This window comes from Protopterus annectens, chromosome 8.part1 (genome assembly GCF_019279795.1).
Source record: "Protopterus annectens isolate FY-2018-M chromosome 8.part1, PAN1.0, whole genome shotgun sequence".
Classification (NCBI taxonomy): Eukaryota; Metazoa; Chordata; order Ceratodontiformes; family Protopteridae; genus Protopterus; species Protopterus annectens.
In genome coordinates, this window is record NC_056742.1 from 99452713 (window position 1) to 99472748 (window position 20036).

The following is a 20036-nucleotide window of genomic DNA, read 5'->3' on the forward strand; positions in this document are numbered from 1 at the left end:
TTCCTTGGGCCTTCCATTTGTGTTTGAATCTATATTTCTTCAGTTTGTTTCTGGCCATGTATCCATATTATACTACAGGAGAATTAACTAACTCCTGTGAAAATTCTGGGCAGCATGTTAATGTCTGCCATGTGTGTTTCAGCAAAACCACTACCCAGACATACTCTGTGCAATCTAAGCATTCTATAAATGTAGAGAATCCATCCACTGGATTCATAGCCACATCATTCCATAATGATAGTACGTTCAGAAGGATTACAGTTTTGTTTTCCTTTTTCTTCTTCCTTAGTGGTAATTAATAAGTCTAACCAAGATACTGTAGGCATACGAAGGCTGTAGGGTGGCATAATCGAATACCGCATGACTGGTGCAAGACAAGCAACAAAATATAGCTAAAAGACTACATGTGGCCCTCTAAAATAAAGCATGTAATATCACACCACAATATGGTGTACTATTATGTAATGCAAAGCATTTAATGCATTTTGTTAGTGAAATATAAAACAAAATATGGAACCAATACATTTCAAATAGAATTTGCAATGCACATGGTGTCTCACACTGTTTTCCCTGTGCATGGTAATTTCAGTTAAATGTTAACTGCCCACCCCAGATGTGGCAGCACTGTTTCAATAAATCCACTGATAACTAGTCAAAGTATAGGGTGTTCAACACTATAACTTAAATGTCCATCTTCAAAATAATACAGTGTTCACTTGTAACTTACAAACTGTTATTGTAACACAGGCTGGCATTATTAATTTCTAATATGATTCAAATGAATGCAGCGTGGGGGTAAAAGCAAACTAATTAACTTAGAACTTGGGATCCAACAGATGTACAAGATACACATTAACTGTAAGAATGTTTGCAACTCAGAAGCAATGCATATAAATATTCCGCTGCTTGTATGTGACTAAACCTTAAAGATTATATTTTTCTTTTCCCACAGATGGTTAAAGAAATATTTTTCTCCAATATGACTGGTCATTTAAAAGGTTTTTGCTCCTTCAGATTTAAGTACATTTGTTAGCCTATAATGTGATCAACTCATGTCCCAAGTACATTAACAACAGATGTGGTCCATGGATTTCACTTCATAATCTCGAAATGCTGAACTCTCGAATTTCGGCATTTCAAGTCCATAAAGCCGAAACCGTACAAAACCGAAACCATAAACCCGAACACACATCATACACCACACCACACACAAACCACAACACCCACACCACAAAACAAATACACACAAAAAAACAAAACACCAAATATGCAAATATCGACACTACACAAACACAGGGGGGCAAACCCCCTTGCACCCCCACATACATATATGTGTGTATACTAACCCCGAGATCACACAAAACAGTAACAGACAGAAACTCACACCCAGACATTCCACAGTCCCACACACACACACACACACACACACACACACACACACACACACACACACACACACACACACACACACACACACACAAACACCAACACATCCAACAATTACACACTCATACGTTAAACTACCTACCCTAACCCACACATGCAACTTAAAAACAATCTAACACGCACTCAAACTCCCACTCACCCAAAACCCTTAAAAAACAGTCACTTACCTTACACTCCCAGGAAATCCATACACCACATCAAATTGCATCCAACGTAAACACCGCATGTCACGTAAAGTAAAGCCATAAATGCAAATTCGAGATATTCGAATTCGCGATTATGCACTTTCCACATTTTGAAATTTGGCTTTATAGTCTCGAAATGCTGAAATTTGAGATTTCAGCATTTCGAGATTATAAGTGAAACCGGTCCATGTGCATCTTTTCCCCAAGATATGTTAAACAGCAAATATATTCCTATATATATATATACCAAGACTAAAGTGGTATGACCACTGGTTTTATAAATAAGATACAAGATTCTATAAATTATACATCTAAAGAAAATATATTCCTGAAGATATGGCATTCATTAAATATAAAATAAAGTTTAACTGAAGAGGTAAACTTCCTAATAATGTGTTTTAAAACAAACACTACTTTGTTGCTGTGTGTAAATCCACACTACAAGATTGTTCTGATGATTAAACATTTTGCTCCATAGGAGCTTACATTTTCATTTTGGGGAGTACACAGGTACAGCCCACTGGAACCTTGATGTAATCTGTTTCAAACGTATAGGCATTCTTGTTTGTGGAGCATGTTTTCTTGCGAAGGACCATCATGGTTTGTTCCAGTACCACAGAATTCATGGAGGAGCTCTCTTCACCAGTTGTGATATCAATGCAGCCTTTACAAAGACATTCGGCAAAGGCCAGTTTTTCAGGGTACCTTGTCTCATCCACGTCAATCCTGCAGGGAGAGACAAAAGAATAATTAGTTTACACAATGGTCACTTAATTATAATAGGTACCTGTCTGATATATCTACTTGACAGTGTAAACACAGCAGAAATTGGCACACAAGCTTAAATGCTTCTTTAACATGTTTTTCTCTTCATTCTAACTATAAAATGTCATACAGCTGTCACTGGCATGGGAAAGGCATATGCATCGTGGAAGTATTTCATATCTTGTTTCAACACGGAATATTACATATGACTCACTACCAAACACAGAAGTCCAATCAATTCTTGACTAGGAAAGATATCAGTTAATTATAATGTGTTTAAAAAACTGATACGTTCCCACTCAGAAGTCCTTGAGAAATGCAAGTACCCAATTTTTGTTAAGGCAAGTATTTGCCTTTTCTCCAAGTAATGACAATATTGTGGAGGAGACTAATAAAACATACTGATCATTTACTTAGGACAAAAGTCAATGTATAATCATGCGATTAGTGCTTTTGTGATGAGTGATGGTCCCCCCACTGCCAACCAATATGTGACATAGGATGGTCTCACCACTGCCAACCAATAAGTGATGTCCCCACACTGGGCAAGTAATTAAGGAGCCTAAGTCCTCACCACTAACACTGGAAAGGGATGTGCACTTCGAATACAAATGGATACATTCACTATTTCCAGATGCAGATCTCTCTGCATCGAGTACAATTTCTGTTAAGAGCACACAGAGAACATGCTCTGGATTTCTCTGCCCCAGTAAGACTCTCAACTGGTGCAGCTGTAGGTGTAGGTCCTCAGCCGAGTGCCCAAGCCAAGTCCTCCAGCACCCTCTCTGTAAGCCTACTGATTGGTGTCCCTGCTCCAAGTAGCTGACACACACACACACACACTAAAAGATTTCATTCTTCACACACACACGCACACACGCACACACACATACCTGGGAAAGGCTGGCACAGATTTACTTGCTGAATCCCCTTCTGCCCAGGATATATGGTAGTTATTACTGCCACTAGACACTCTACAATCAGCTACTCTAGGGCCCTTAAAGGGTGTTCAATTATACTGTGTAATATTAATACTAGTACAAATGGTAAAGGTTTAGTACTTTGTACAAGGACCAGCTGCAATGAACGTTTTAAGTATATTTAATAATAGATAATATAAGAACATGAAAATACTGAATATGTGTGTGTGTGTGTGTGTGTGTGTGTGTGTGTGTGTGTGTGTGTGTGTGTGTGTGTGTGTGTGTGTGTGTATCTATGTATATATATATATATATATATATATATATATATATAAATATATACATGTATGTGTATATATATATATATATATATATATATATATATATATACAGTAAACCACAGAGTTCGGATCACAAGAAATATTAAAAGGAACATTGATAGGCAGACTCAGACAAATAAAGTCAAACAATATCTAGACTCAGTTTCACTATATTCCTGACTGAATCTAGGAGAATTACTGTTCCCTAATAACTTACTTGATAGAGCAATGCACAATAAAATTAGTGAGAGTCTTTCTAGTCAGCTTCTCCAAAACAGAATACTCCCTCCTCAGAGATTACTCCATGTAAAATATAATATTCAAGATGGCTTGCAGAATGACCTCATCTGCTCACCTCACTCTAGGTTCTCACAGTAACCCCCTTTGAAGTTGAGACAGGAGTTTAGCATAGACCGCTACAATACACATCTTAAATATTTATGGCAGTGCCTGGGGCTTCTCCTCTTTTTACTGAGCTAATGAACAAAGGTTTCTTCCATACCTAACATCTCCAGTCCTATTCAGCATTGTGGGGTAACATTTTAATGGTTTAAAAGCTCATTTATATTTCCCTTATTTTTCTTAAAATAAGCCAGCTGGTTAACCCTTGCTGTCCCAGTATCCTCTATTAATACATATACATTTAATTCTGTTACAATATTACATGTACATTTATTTTCATTCCAACAGGGTGCACTGTTGATACATTTTAACACAAGCAGATCTCACAAATACATTTTCAGCACAAACATCTGTACAAATCAGTTTGATATACGCATAACATATAACTATTTACAAAATTCCAGCTAGCTGTGCTGGCACAAGTTATCCATCTACTACCCTACTTTTCCTGGCATGGCTGGCAGTACCTCCTGTTGTCACAGCTTTGTACATTTTTGCCAAAAGGTCACAGTTTATTACAAGACTTGTCTCTATTACCCTAATGCAAACCATTGTTCATTTAATCTATGCCACAGAGTTTCTAATTATTCTCTCATTAACATACTTAGGTAATATATATATTTTGTTTTATATGAGTATTCTAGATGATTTTTTCTTACATTCCTTTTATATGTTTTTGGTGCAACAGACTGTATTTTAAGTGAAAGTATGCATTTCAAAGTGACAAAACATTAATACAACAGTCTCAGCATAGTGTCTTCATGATTACAACCTATACCGCCTGTATACAACAGAAGTTGTACAAAAGTATGGACCTGCCTTCTGAGCAGTAGGCAGCAACTAAGTAAAGCATGAGAAATGCTTGTCTTTTCATAACATTCCAGAGATTTTTGAAATCCCTGCTCAAGTATCTCACCATTTTGTTGGCTATATGTAAACATTGGGTCAGATCTTTATATACTGACATAATTATATTTTCTTAGAGTAGAATATATACTGACATAATTATATTTTCTTAGAGTAGAATATATACTGACATAATTATATTTTCTTAGAGTAGAATTTATTATATATATATATATATATATATATATATATATATATATATATATATATAATATATATATATATATTCTGGCATTCCAAGTTCCCATCTCTTTTTGTCAAATAGTCAGGCACTGTGTTTTCTATTCCAAACAGTGCTGCTCAGACATGCAACAGCAGACAATGAAAAAGCTTAGAACTAAGGTGACAAAGTCAGGAAGGGAACCTTGTTCTTTCCATTACACCAACGTTTCCTTATTAAATTCTATAATGTAGTGTCTCTCCAGGGTTCTACCCAGCAATCCTGATTATGAAAGAAAATCAAATATTACTAGATGAATGTTTTGTAAAAAGATGTGCCATAAATCTCTCAATGGTGTGACAAAATTAAGGCCTGATCTACTAGACAGAATATATATAGAAAGCTCACTCAAAACTCAATTAAAGATTAACATTATGATTTCTCAGGTCTGAAGCATTAACTTCCTGAACTATTCTGATCATATTTGTGTTATAAGATTAAGTATTTCTGCTGTTCAGAGCCTTACCTGTATGTCCATGGTGAGATAGAACGACTGCTCAGATCCTTTTTACCCCCCAAGTGGTGGTGGTGATGACGGTAGGGATTGTTAAGTGTTGGGCAGCTTTCTGTAAGGTGCCGTCTTGCCCTTTTACCTCTCGTCTCCTCTATTAGATCCAGCTGTTCTACCAGGAAAACAGAAGGGTAGCGGTCCCAGCTTAGTCTGTTCCCAACTAGATGTCTCAGCAGGTGGGCATTTTCATTCAGGTGACTGAGATCAAAATAGCGAACCTTGTTACCATCAGTCCAGTTCACAGCATATGCCAAGAAGAGTAGAAACAAAAAGTTCTGCAACAGATATAAATCATGGTTAAAAGTCTGCTAAACTCAAATGTACAAACACACACACACACACACACACACACACACACACACACACACACACACACACACACACACACACACACACACACACACACGAGCATATGACACGTTGCCATATACTCATATAAATGAACATCAAAAGATCAAGCAAATCTGTTCAATCTTCAAATGATAAAAAAAACATTAAAAATCCAACTGCACTGCTCACATGGGGTGCTACACCTCAACCCCCCTGCTAATCATATATGTATATATCAAATCTGAGATCACACACTACAGTGGGGAAAGTTTGGGATCTTGTACAGAAAAAAAAACAGCAATGTGTGACTGGACTGATACAGATATTTCTGTTTGATGATCACACAATTTGACCATTAAAATGGCACCTCATACTTTGATACAAATGAGCTTGCTTTGCATGCTAAGAGCTAATTTTCTTTTTCGATTTGTTTATTATTTAAGTAATATCCCAGTTTATGACTTACAAATGTCTTTGGTCATCCCATTTAACTACCTTCATTAATATATATATATCGAGACACATTTTGTTTTTTCTTAGTCTTCCGCTATTCTGATTCAATAAAGCTCAGCTTGGGTATAATAAAATGCTATTTTGCTTCTTTCCAGGATTTTTGAAGCATAATATAAACAAAAAAGGCCTGATATTTATGCATTAACATCTCTGTCTAGTTCTCCTATAAATCTTAATAATTTTAAAAGTCAGTTTCCATCTGTTTCCTAGCTTGGAAGACAGGCACATTAACTGAAGTTTAGCCATATCTGTCTTTTCTACTTACCCTGAACTCCCAAGAGAAAAACTGCATTCTGCCACTTAGCATTACAAATGCCAAAAATATTTGATTGTGAACTGAATATTACTTCTGTTCTGATACAAGAACTCTGGACTACACTAGTAAAAATATTTGTTTGCGAACTGAATATTTATTCTGTTCTAGATCAAGAACTTTTACACTGCCCCATTTTATACACTTGATTTAGTAATTCTTTCCAAAAAAATCCATGTTTCACCTCTTTAGGAAGTTCCTTTTTCTTTCAAAATATTTCCCATTTGTCTATCTGTGTCAGCAAAGCCCCACTCTCCTCTTTTGCATATTGCATTTTAATCTGGCTGGTTTTCATCATCACTTACTTCATTGTGTAACACATAACCAATACACACCCAGCACTTAACATCTGATTTGAAAACAGACATTTAAACCGTTGTTTCAGATTAGGAATAAAGTGATGCATCTTTTGGCTCATGTCTAAAAAATGTTTCTTAGTTTTTTATAGACATAAATTCATGATTACCCTTTGAAACACTTTGCTGTTACCTGCTTAGTTACACCATCATGCCCAGAAGTAATTTTAGTAGTACCTTATGGACCAATGATACTCATCTTTCTAGTGAAACAGATACTTTAGAAGAAGTTAGAAATGAGGAAAGAGTCCAAATGGGCATTCTTAGACTCAGAGAAGCCATATGACAAAGGTCCAAAGAAAACTGATTTGGGCAGTCCTGCAGTAGTTCAAAGTCCCAGATACAGTGGTAGAACTAGTGCAAGCTATGTACATGGATTCAATGACTTAAGTACAAACACTGTTCAGTCTCACAGAAGGGGTCCCAGTGGTAGTGGGAGTGCATCAGGGTTCAGCTCTGAGCCCACTACTCTTCATACTGGTGATGGACTATATTAGCAAACAGGTCAGAGGAGACAGATCAATAAAGTTGCTGTATGCAGATGATGTGGCATTACAGTCAAACTGTGAACAAGAAATACAGCAAAAGTTAGGGGAATAGAATGTAAAATTGAAGGTACGTGGGTTGAAACTGAGTACAGATAAGACAGTTATAATGCCAGCAAATGGGGGAAATCAGAAGAATCTGAGAACTGAGACAGAAGGTAAGATAGTAGAACAGGTTAACAACTACAACTATCTGGGAGGGGTTGTTGAAGAGAAGGGATGTCTGAATGAGGAGGTTAAAGTTAAACTCAGAAGGGCTGCAGCCAACTGGCCCAGAGTGTCAGAGGTAGTGTATGACAGAAGAATGCCAAAGAAGCTTAAAAGTAAGGTGGACAAAACAGTAGTGCAACCAATACTAATGTATGGTACAGGAAACTGGTCAGTACAGGCAGAGCAGTTGAGGAAGCTAGAGGTGATGGAGATGAAGTGCCTGAAATGGGTGGTAGGATGTACACTGTGGGACAGATGAAGGAATGAGGACATAAGAGCAGAAGCCAAAGTAGCTCAAGTTGCAGAAAAGGTCAAAGAGAACAGATTATGGTGGTTCTGGCACATGTTCAGGAAAGCAGGAGACAATCTAGTGAATAGGACTTGGGACAGACAGGAAGAAGGCAAGAGGAAACAAGGGCATCTGGCAAAGAAGTAGATGGATTGTGTGAGAGAAGAAAGACTTGCGACAGTCAAGCATGACTGTCAAAGAAGGTAGGAGAGTGACATTGAATAGGGAGAGATGGTGACAAGTGACACGACAACCTGACCCCATGTAGAAAATGAGAAAAAGAGGGTTGGTGATGATGATGATGATGATGATGATGGATCAATCATATTCAGATGACAATGAAAACTTCCTCCCCTTGAGCATTTCATTATGCATATTTGCTTGTTTATTTCTGTGGTATAAACATATCATTAAATCTATATCTGTAAAATTAACATATCACCAAGAATATTTGTTTTTATTACTATTTTGAATTCTGACTGTTACTAATTGTGATTTGTGCTTATAAATGTATTTTGTGTTTTTCTTTTTCTTATTATTACTACTATTATTATTATTATTATTAATATCATTATTATTATTATTACTACTACTTTATTCTTGATTTTATTATACATTAATATCTTTGTATTGGCACCTGGCTAGTTTATGCCTGCAAGACATGTTTGGACCAGTGCACTCACCCAGTTAACAAATGAATGAATGGATGAATGAATTAATAAATAAATAAATAAATGCATATATGCATACATTTATTTATTTAGATCAGGGGTATGCAGTGGTCCAGATTTGGAGTGAGCTATCATAAAGGAGGTTGGGTAAAATCAAACTGTTAGATGTCCACTTTTCTTTTTTGTTAAAACTTTTATTCCTACATCATGCAGTTATGCATGCATTATGAAGCAGATATGTCTGCCTACTATATACTTCACCAAGTCATGACTCAACAACAGGAAAGAATATGTTCCCCCCTCTGCAAGGAGAGTGCCCACTGTAATGCCCCAGTAACAAAACAATGGTCTTAAAATTGGGTACACAACTTGGCATGAGATATACTACATGATACTTGGGAACATTAAAAACTCTTAAGTTTACAATTTTTAAACATGTAAATGAAAAAAAAGTGTAAATGCATCCAGAGTGATCCATGGATTATACACAGCTTGTTATCAGATTACAGTTATTTCCATTTGTGTATGCATGTAACATATAGCAAAGAGCAATTTTACTGGAGGTAATATAATATTTAGAAGAAAAAGTAGTTTTTTGGGGGTATCCACTTGGTGTGCATTCAAAATAATTGTTACTACAACCTTGAGTGTGACTTGTTACAAATGCCCATTGTAAACAATGCTATTTAGTGTAAATTACAATGTGGAAGAGCTACAATGGGAGAGAGGTACAGCAGTCTGCAATCTAGGGGACATTACTAGGCACTCAATCTATATCCCTCCTAGTTGCTTCAGATTTGCTAAAAAAGCAAGGGTGGTGGAGATAGGAAAGTGACAAGGTGAAGTTACCTTCAGATGAGGAAGGAGGTATGGCCCCATAGAGCATCAGCAATAATTTGTGATCATCATAAGAATACATGGTGCACAGACAGAAATGTGTATAGCCTATGGTGTTACTACAGGTTATAATTATATTGAGGGAACAAAATGAACTAGGCTATCACAAAGCTCCATTCGTCAGCAACAGACTGTACTAGAAGCCAATATCAAGGGTCTTTAATATAAAAATAAACACCTGGGTATTACTTTGGTAGAAATACTGTATTTTCAACTACTGTACTTTTCTCATTGCAGAGCAGCGACAGTTACACCTATGTCAAAAGCAAAGTATTTTGCAAAATATTTAAATTGCCCAGTGTTGCATAACTATTAGGTTGTCTCTACAACCAACAAAAACTAGGTGTGTGACCCTGCAGCCTAAAAACGAACTCAGAAGACAAGGAAAAAAGGCTCATGTAGTGCCAGTAATCCAACTAAAATTATGAAAATTCACTCCAAAGGAGCTTAATAAATGTACCAGCAATAAAGCACTCCAAAAGGCTATAAAGGCATACCAAGCGAGTTAGTAAATAAGTAATGAAATGACCACTCTTGGATACGAAGATGACCCCCTCAATGGTGTATAAGGCTGTAGCTGGTCTCCTTGTGAAAAAGGAACATCACATGTCCTTGACGCCCCGTTCCATCTCTGTTTGAACCGCGGTTTGGCTCTCGTTCGTCTCCATTGTTTTTATTGGATGATTTTAGTATTTTAAAATGGAAAGGTGCTTTTATTTTTTATGGCCCTGAAGAAGAACTACAGCTCAAAAGCACTTATCCTTGCTCATTTTGTTATATATGTTATTAAAGTTTTCATATGCCATTGTGGACCGAATGGGTTTTTTTTGCTGTTGGAATATTCCTATCCTACCTCTTTGGTTCTTTGTTTCTCCTGTGTCTGGTTGTGTTTCTTTGTTTATAGCCTTCTTGGTAAGTTTATTCAACTCCTTTGGAGTGAATTTTCATAATTTAGTTGGATTACTGACCCTCGAGCAGCCTGGCACTACGTGAGCCTTTTTTCCTTGTCTTCTTATTAGTTTGTCTCTGCCTGACATCTCAGATGAAGTTTAATTTATGCTATTTCCAAAAATACTGTGTGCCAGGAGATATGTTTTGATAGCATCATTTTTAAGGGACAGCACATAATAAAAGTAATTGCTTCATTTAGATAGTGTCATTCTTTAAGGAATAACCCATATTAAAAGTAATAGCTTCATGGCTTCTCTTTTCTTACTATTTATTTAAAGTCAGTAAATATCAAGACATACAGCTTAGTTAAATGGTTTCATGATAACCACTGTATGTATACAATGAGGACTAGTAAGGTATGTACCTGCAAGGTGCAAATGACACCACATCATGTGTTTGCTGTATATATGTCATGTGTTGTGGTACCACTTGTACTGCCCTTCAAGGGCATACTGTCTTATGGTACTTCAGCTAACTGCAAGGGCAAGGTCAGTTTCTTATCAGTTTACATGAAATAGGGTTTTGTATCCCCCTTCATTAGAACATAGCAAGAAAAGAATATAAACCAAAATAAAACTTTCTTTAAAAAACAACAGATTAATATGCTGCAGTCTGTGCTTTGCATCTGCCAGAATGATATACAACACAACCAGTATCTCAGGCAAGTTTAATTCAGAAAGATTCCTTCCATGTTAGAGATTTTCTCATTATATGTTAATAATAGTAATGTGCAAATCAGAAGTGTTTTAAAATCCCCTGATTTGCAGTTCAATAATCTGTTCTTAATAGCCAGGTGTATAAAAAAGTAAAATTATGAATATTTTGTTTAGATTTCTTTGACTTATTGTCTTTTATAAAATACCAGAAAGGTGTGTCTCTGTTCATATGGTTTTTATGCTGAAAGCCAAACTGAGCAGCATTTTGCAACTTTTAATACACAGATGGAAAATGAGCAGAGCAAGTGATTTAAATGGCCTTTCTCTGCCTTAATCTGTTTTTATATTTCAGAAAATAAAATCTAAATCTGTTATACCTCTTAAAATGTAAGGAAAAAACTTGTGAGAGGTAATATTTACACAAATGGGTGAGAGTGCAGTACTTTTGACAGTGAAAGAATATTAGGATTTATTTTAAGACTCAAATGCAGCACTGCAACTTCTAGAAAGAAAAGTCACCTCAAATCAAACATTTGATTGCAAACTCTCTGGGGCTGCACTTAGGGAAGTTTGCTTCAAACAGCATTCTCTTGGTCAATTATATTTCAAGTGGATCTGGATATTTGCACTGCAACATATATTTAAAGGATAGAATGGAGTATATGTCAAGGTCTCAGTACTTTGGAACATATAATTAGATTCTTTCAAAGGACCAGAACTTTCTGCCACAAGTGCACTTATTCACATTAGGTGTCATGTTACAAGAGCTTGCAGTAGGAATTTATTTATTTATTTATTTATTGACATTTATTGACAGGGAAAGTCCGACTGGGTCAGAAACCCATTTTCAGCGGAAGCCCAGAGAGAAAAGCTCCACAAAAGTACAGCCATTTTGACAATTAACAGTTGTGTGTACACTTTACATGCTATTACAAAAAAAATTGAATTTTAACTTTAATACATTATTACATATAGTTACAGAGATAATGTAGCTTAATAAGTAACTAGAGTAACAGTTTACGGTCAAGTCTCTCTAAGATATGAGGTGGGATTATATTTGTAAGAAGGTGCATTCAGTAGTGTGGTTCAGTAGTATTTGACACTCATTTCTGTTTCTGACATTAACTTCAGCATTTTCAGGGACATATTGAGGAGGTGTTAGATCCTTTTCTGGAGAACACCAGATGTAAAGCATGGAATCAATTTTGGATGGAATTCCATCACAGGACACACACACAACTACATACGCAGTGTGCACACATGGGTATAGAAACTCACATGTGCACATGTATACATGCATACATATACACATATGCGCATGAGGCACCTATGAGCAGTTTAAGGTATCATTGCCTTGAAATGTGGTAGGAATCCAGAAATTCAGAAGACAAAAAAAAAAACATACAACCAAGAAGACAGTATGCAAAATTCACACAGAAATCCAGTCTACTGTCAGATCTGCTACACACAAGGAACAAATGCTGGTGTCACAGTTAATTTCACCTGAAAGCGGAAGTCCTACACCACTACAACCTGATTAGTTTCACGCTTGCAGACATTTTCAGGAACAGGAAAATCCAGTACCTTCATTCTTCTGCGTATGTCGGCTGAATGACTGATGTTTATTGCAGCTATATAAACAAAACTAATTTGTAGAATTTTTCTTACAGTAAGCCTTTTAAAAGGTATGAATACTCCATTGTCGTATGTTAATTATGGATTAAACCAATAAAATAAAGTGAATATGGTATGAGTTGTAGTAAATGTGCCATAACATGTCACAACCTGTGAATTTTTAACATTTGAGATATTTACAGACTTCATGATATTTGAAAACATATAAAGACATGGTCCTTATCATATGGCTTTTTTAAGATACTTGGTAATATTTTTTTTCTCCTCATGAGAAATAGCAGTTTGAAAAGTAAGAAAATAATGCTGACTGTGCCTTAGTTTTCTTTTCTGAAAAGGGAATCCCAGTGTTGTTGTTTGTCTTTTTGGCTTAGGGTAAGGGGTTGCCACAGCAGAACTCCGGTCCGCTAATGATTGGCAGTAGATTTTTATGGTGCCGAGTTGCCAGCCCAACGCCCAACCTTCAGCGAAGGCACGCCCATTCACGCATGTCTTTCGGAGGCCACTCGACTGTGGGGATGGCATGTGGATATTAAACATTCAGATTAAATGCTGACAGTGCAGGTACTGGTTAAAAATATTGCAGAATTGCTTCCCAATGCTGAAATGAAGCACAAATTTCTATCACTCTGCATTTATAATGTCTTCAAAGCCACTTCACCTGAATATTTCATTAGGGGTATGAACTGCATAGACCTGTTGACAAAAAACTAACATTTTTCTTATGGGTGCTTGTAGGGATCAAACCTCAATGAGGAGCAAAGAGCTTGCAGGGCTTTGTCTTTTAGAATGAGATTTGGCATCATGGCTAAAGGCTTTGCTTCTAAACACAAGGTAAAGTGCTATTGCCTAGAGTTAAAATGGCCCTTCAAAACAGTTAACCTAGTATTCACCTATGATCAAGGTAATTTATTTCTTCACAAGAAGAATACAGTGTAAACAAAATGGCCTATGCACATCACCTAAAAGCACTATCTCAATATTCTGTTTCCTCCACACTGCTGACAGGTGATTTATGTCTGACATACAAGGCATCCTTGTATCCTGTTTTGATGAAGCTTTTGCATATCCACAAAATGAACATTACCAGAGCTACTAGATCTAAGGATTTAAACTTCACTTGCAAGGACAAATTGGAGGGATAGGTATGTATCACAGCGAATCCTCATTTTCTGGAATAGGCTTTCCATCTATGTAAAGCAAAGCCCTACCTAATCCTATTCAAGAACAACTTTGACCAGTGGATAGAGAATTGGAAATTCATGCCTGGTCTGACGTATATGTCTCTGATGGATAGAGGTAGTGTTAAATCATCACATAACTAACATACTTCTCTTAAAATAACCTGTAAGGCACAATAACTTGTGGGATAAATTAGGGCTGTGTGGCTAGACTTATAAAGGCCCCAGTGACTGTTAGTCTAGTATACACCTATGACCCGGTAAAATCACCCCAAATAAGGTAGTGACTGCTAACTAAAAAAGGCAATATGTATTTACAGAAGAAAATGGACATATAAAATCTAATTTTTCATTCTGTAACAAAACTAGACCAAATGAGTTGACAGCTAACCCTTCCTAAAAAGACATAAATCCCACTGTTTTTAGTAAGAAACATGGTGGTACAGTTATTAATGATGCTGCTGCTGTCTTCAGTCACATGATCTACAGTTCAGTTTTAACTTTTGAATGCTGTGTCTGCACTTACTACCCAAGACTGATTTTTTTTCCTGTTGATGCTGTTTTCTTTTATTACCCTTTGCTTACTGAGCATCAAATCTGCACCATTGGAATGTCAATTTCTTCCTCAACATCAAAACAGGAGCAGGTCACAATGCAGCCATCCTAACAGATAAAATCACATGTCTACGACACTATGCTAGATGCTATACATCTTCATGTCCACTAGGTGGGGAACTGCAGTTGTATGCACTACTTACATTCCCTATTGGCTGCTCACTCTCCCTTTTCTTAGCCAGCTCTTCTACTGAATAAGCTACTAGTCAAGCCTGGATAATCTACGTTGTAGCCAGTACTTTATCTCTATATGCTAAAGTCAAGAAAAAGTCACTGGAAGAGTCCTGTTACGTATTCAAAGGATTTTAATAAAATAGTATAGTAAAAACCACACAAATATCAAACAAGTTAGCACTTTCGGGTGTTAACCCTTCATCAGACAATGAACAAATGTTAAAAAGCACTATTTAATCATTGTGATGATAAGGTTTAGATCCCTGGAGCGTGTGGCTCTGAGGGATTGGAATTTTTCTTTAAGTGGAGCATGTCCAACAGCTCAGGGTTTGACATGGCCTTGTATGTTAAGCAGAGATCACCTCTGAGTAGACGATATGCCACAGAGTATAGCTGGAGTTTTTTTGGACGGTCAGCATAGGGCATCTGCTTTAGGCCTGTGATTCTTTTAAAGAGATATTTCTGCGGCCTTTCCAGCTGTTGCAGATGTCTTGTGAGGTACATACCAAACGGGGCATTGTACTCTATAATGGGTCTAATGAGGGATGAGTACAGTGGGACAATGACTTCCTTTTTTCTGGATGAAAAGCCCTTAGTGATGAGGTGTGCCACATAGAAGGATTTCCTGACAGTTGTGGCGATGTGGTTATCGAAGGTGAGACCACTTTCCACCTGTGTCCCTAAGTCTCTCATCACACTTTCAGTGTTTAGTGTACTGCCACCTATGTGGTAATTAATTTGTACATGTTTTTTCCCAAAGGGGATAACTATACATTTCTTGGCATTAAGCTTGAGCCCATGGCTCTGGCACCAAGCATCTGTTTCTGTAAGGCCTTTTTGTAGAATATCCCATCATTTGGGGATTCAGTAATGGTTCCCAGTTTGCAGTCATCTGTGAACTTTGTTAGCCAGAGTCCCTTAGTGTTGGCCTGTACTTCAGAGAAGTAGATGCCAAACAAGAGCGGTCCCAGGACTGAACCCTGAGGTACTCCACTTGTCACTTGTCTGGAGCTGGACTTGGAGTCGGCTACTTTTACAGTGTGGGTTCTGTCAGTAAGCCAGTTGGCAACCCATCGAGTGATGTAGGGACTAATGTCCAGCTTAGTAAGTTTATCTATGATTCTAGAGTGGGGGATGGTGTCGAAGGCCTTGGTGAGGTCCAGATAGGCTGTGTGGACCACCTTACTCTCATCTACAACTCTGGAGACATGAAGCCTGAGGTGAGGCTATGATTAAACATGACACTTAGGTGAGGTGCCAGTTCATTTTGTAGTTCATGTAGTACACAGCACAGGATGTCGTCTGGTCCCATGGATGCTGTATTCTTAGCTTTGGAGAGTGCTGTTTTTACCTGTGTGGCCGTTATTACTGGAATTTGGCAATCTTTTGGTATTGAGATGGCCCCTTTAGGGGGTGAGAAGGGGGTGAAGTTGGCACTGAATCAATCGATGAGGATATTGGCAATATCCTTGGGATCAGTATATTTAATGCCATTCTGTTGTAGCTCAGAGCAGCCATTCTGTTGTAGCTCAGAGAAGATCTGAGCATTGCCATTTAGATTCTTGATATAGCTATAGAATGCCTTGTGGTTGTCTTTGGAATCTTCGGCAATTTTATTTTCATAACTAGCTTTGGAGGATTTTATGAGGGATCTCAGCTTCTTACTGAGGCAGGTAAGGGAGTTTTTTTGCATCCTGGGATTTTCCTCCTTTCTGCAACAGTTTCTTCCTTTTGTTGTAAAGTTTGTTTATGGCAGGTGACCACCAGATTGGCTTCCTTTTTTTGGAGGAGAGAGTCTTGATTCTATTTGGGATGGCACGATTCATGCACGAGTGGATGTGCTCGTACAGTGCCTTAGGGCAAGATTCAGCAGTCGCACTTTCAGTTCCCGTCTACATGGGTGTCATGCATTTGTCACTTCTGACTTGAGTAGCAAAAGTTTTTTACGGAGGTTTCCTTACTGGGGGGTGGGGGAGGGATGTGGATGTCAAGATAACATAGAGTTGTCTGTGGACATCCAAGGTAAGGAGTATCCTTTCTTTCTCAGTTTTAGATTCAATAAAGAAAATGGGGAGACCACTTTAGGCAGAAAAAAATGGATTAGTTCTGAAAGAATCCATGTCTCTATGGAAAATGAGGTAGGGTTGACCCAACATAACAGCTTGCAACTCAGACACCCTTCTTGCAGAGGTCAGAGCAATCAGTAAAACTGTTTTCCATGTTAAGAACCTCAAGTCAGCCAGATTAGCTGGTTCAAATGGAGTAAGTGTTAGCTTCTCTAACGCAACATTAAGATCCCAAGGAGGGTCCACTGGTTTACTTGGCGGTCTTTTATGTAAAATCCCTTTCAAGAACATTTTGACATGAGACTGCCTTGAAAGAGGAAGATCTATGGCCAAACATACTGAAATGGCCAATGAATGAACCTTGATAGAGGAATAAGAATAGCCATAGGATAGTAACTCACATGAATATTGTAAAACCAGAGAACAACTTACCCTGAATAAGTGCTGGTTATGTTGTTGGCACCAACTAGAAAACCTTTTAATTTGCTATTATATGATTTTCTAGTAGCAGGCTTTCTTGCTTGCATTAGTACCTGATGCATGTCCTCAGAAAACAGGTGCTAAAAGGAATGAAGACCTTATCATCCAAGCAATCAGTTGAAAATGATTGATGTCAGAGTATATCAAACACCACTGTTCTTGTGTGAGTAGATCCATACTGTACAGAAGCTTGTGGTAACTGCTCCTGGCCATTTCTGAAAGAAGGGAGGATCACAGTGGCCTAGGCCAGAAGGGAGTTGCCACAATGATCTTGAAGGATCCATTCTGAATCTTCAGAAGTACTCTGGATATTAGTGGAAAGGGTAGAAAACCACACATGAACATTCCTGTCCAGAGAAAAAAAAAGGCATCTGTCTTCCAGGCCTTCCAGCATGGAGTCCTGTAACAACATCTTGCCTGTAAGGCTCTGAGCAATTAGCAAACTGCTACCTTCATCTAAAGATTCAGGATTTGAATCCTTCTACCTCCATTTGCCTACTTTGTGCCTTTTAGACAGTGCTGCGTGGTCATCCCTGAAGAGGGACACTTAGCACAGTAAGTTTTCCAATAAGAAAATGGTATTTAAATTTGGGCCTTTGTCCTGTCTTTATTTTCAGCTTTGTCCAGAAGTCTTGAGCAAAGAAAATGAAAGGCATTTTTGTGCATTCCTTATAAAATGTGCACATTTCTAGCAAATTGTTGTGGATTTGTAGTCATTAAATAATGAAAGGCATGAATTTTAGACTTTGAATCTTTCAGAAATTGTTTGGTAGTGCAAATATTTTTATTCCAGCAACTTTCTGAGTATATAAGAGAAACATTTAAAATCTGTGCCTGATTTTTTGGCTCTTTGTCTATAATTAGGTATGCAATGCATTCAGCTGTATGGTTTTAACAATAGCAAGTAGAGATAATTTTTGCATCATCCTTACACCTTTGTTCATAGCCCTGAGTAGGATATGCCTGACCCATTCCCATGACATGTATACTCCCTTGATCTGTTCCCAATCTCCTAACTTATTCTGATGACTTCCCCCACACAGCATAAGCCACTCTTCAAAAATCCTATGCCATTGTCTTTGTCTTTCTTATTTTTACCCTTCTCCCCAGCTCTGAACCATATAAATCATCATCACTATTGGCCAACAGTGCCTTAACCTGGATTCTATTGGCAACTTCTGTATTGGTTAAAACCATGTCCAGGATTCTACCCTTTCTTGTAGTGTACCGCACCAGTAGGATGAATCCCTTGTGATCAAAGACTGCCGTTCATGCCTACACTCTGTATCTCTCTATCTTGGAGGTTGCTCTTGCATGATCCAGATCCTCCATGAGTATTACCCTCTTCCTCCTACCCTGCTCCTTTATTCTCTCCTTCAGGCTCCACATCTCGTCTGCTGTTGTGTTTGGTGAATGATACACTGTATCACTCCACCAGTACCCTGCCTTTTCATTACCTTAACTGACAAGGATTTAACTTAGCTTCTAACCCTGGCTGTAAAGCCACAGGAATAGGCAGACAGAGCAGTCACCTCAGGTGCCAGATATGTGTATCTGTCTAAAACAAAAACAAACAAAACAAACAAAAAAAAAAACAATTGTTTTTCTTTGGTGGTGTATTCCTTTCAGATTGTTTGGTGCCTAGCTGCTGCCTGCCTCCTTTTCTACACACAAAAGAACCTGTATGTCCTTACATTTTATATAAAGAACACACAAGAGCTGCCTTACTACAACGTGACACTTTCTGATTGGTGAACTGGCAGTGGGCACCTTCTGATTGGTGAACTGGCTGTGGACATCTTCTGATTGGTGAAGTGGCTGAACGCCGCCAAAAAGAGCAGAAATCTTTGTAGAACTTCCAAGTGCATCTATAAATTATTTGCCTGCTATTACACACTGCACATCCCAAAGCTACTATAACGATCATATCTGTGTGATCTGGGTGATGTAGCCAGAAAATACACAGCTACAATTTACCTACTTCACTTTCCAGTCTTCACCGTCTTTACTAATCTAAATTCATCTCCATCAAATAGACTTGAGCAATGCTATAACAAGTACCAACATTTGCAACAAATATACTGTATGGAACTCACCACCCCTTACTCTAAAACCGTTGCATTGGCTTCAGCTGACACATACACCAACTCACTCACAGTTATTTACAGTAGAAAAGCTACTTCACAATCCTGAGAAATATCCAGCATTAAACAGTATCATTCAGCCATACTATCCAAAGAGAAACTTACACTCCACCAAAACATCCTTGCACCAAATAGCTAAGTCAAAAAAACATGACCCTGCTGGTGAGTCACTGTATTGTAACTGTATATCCAGTAAATGGGACCCCTGCCCAATTCAATTAAAACAACTCAACAAGATAAAGATATTAAAGTGCCACCAAAGATAACTTCTCATGGATACTTGGATATTCACCTGAGGATCCCCAGCCCCAGGTTAGACTCAAAAGTACTCAGTGAAC

General features: G+C 37.7%; 1 protein-coding gene across 1 annotated transcript in view; it reads right to left on the reverse strand.

Annotated features, from left to right (window-relative positions):
• Window positions 1-1945: 1945 nt before the first annotated feature.
• The window catches only part of LOC122810100 (interleukin-17C-like), a 36603-nt gene continuing 18512 nt past the window's right edge, over window positions 1946-20036 (reverse strand). The window contains exons 2-3 of the mRNA XM_044081576.1: window positions 5631-5950; window positions 1946-2357 (exon numbers count right to left, since the gene is read on the reverse strand). Coding sequence (XP_043937511.1) covers window positions 2114-2357; window positions 5631-5950 — 564 coding nt within the window. The 3' untranslated portion in view covers window positions 1946-2113. The remainder of the gene's footprint in view (window positions 2358-5630; window positions 5951-20036) is intronic.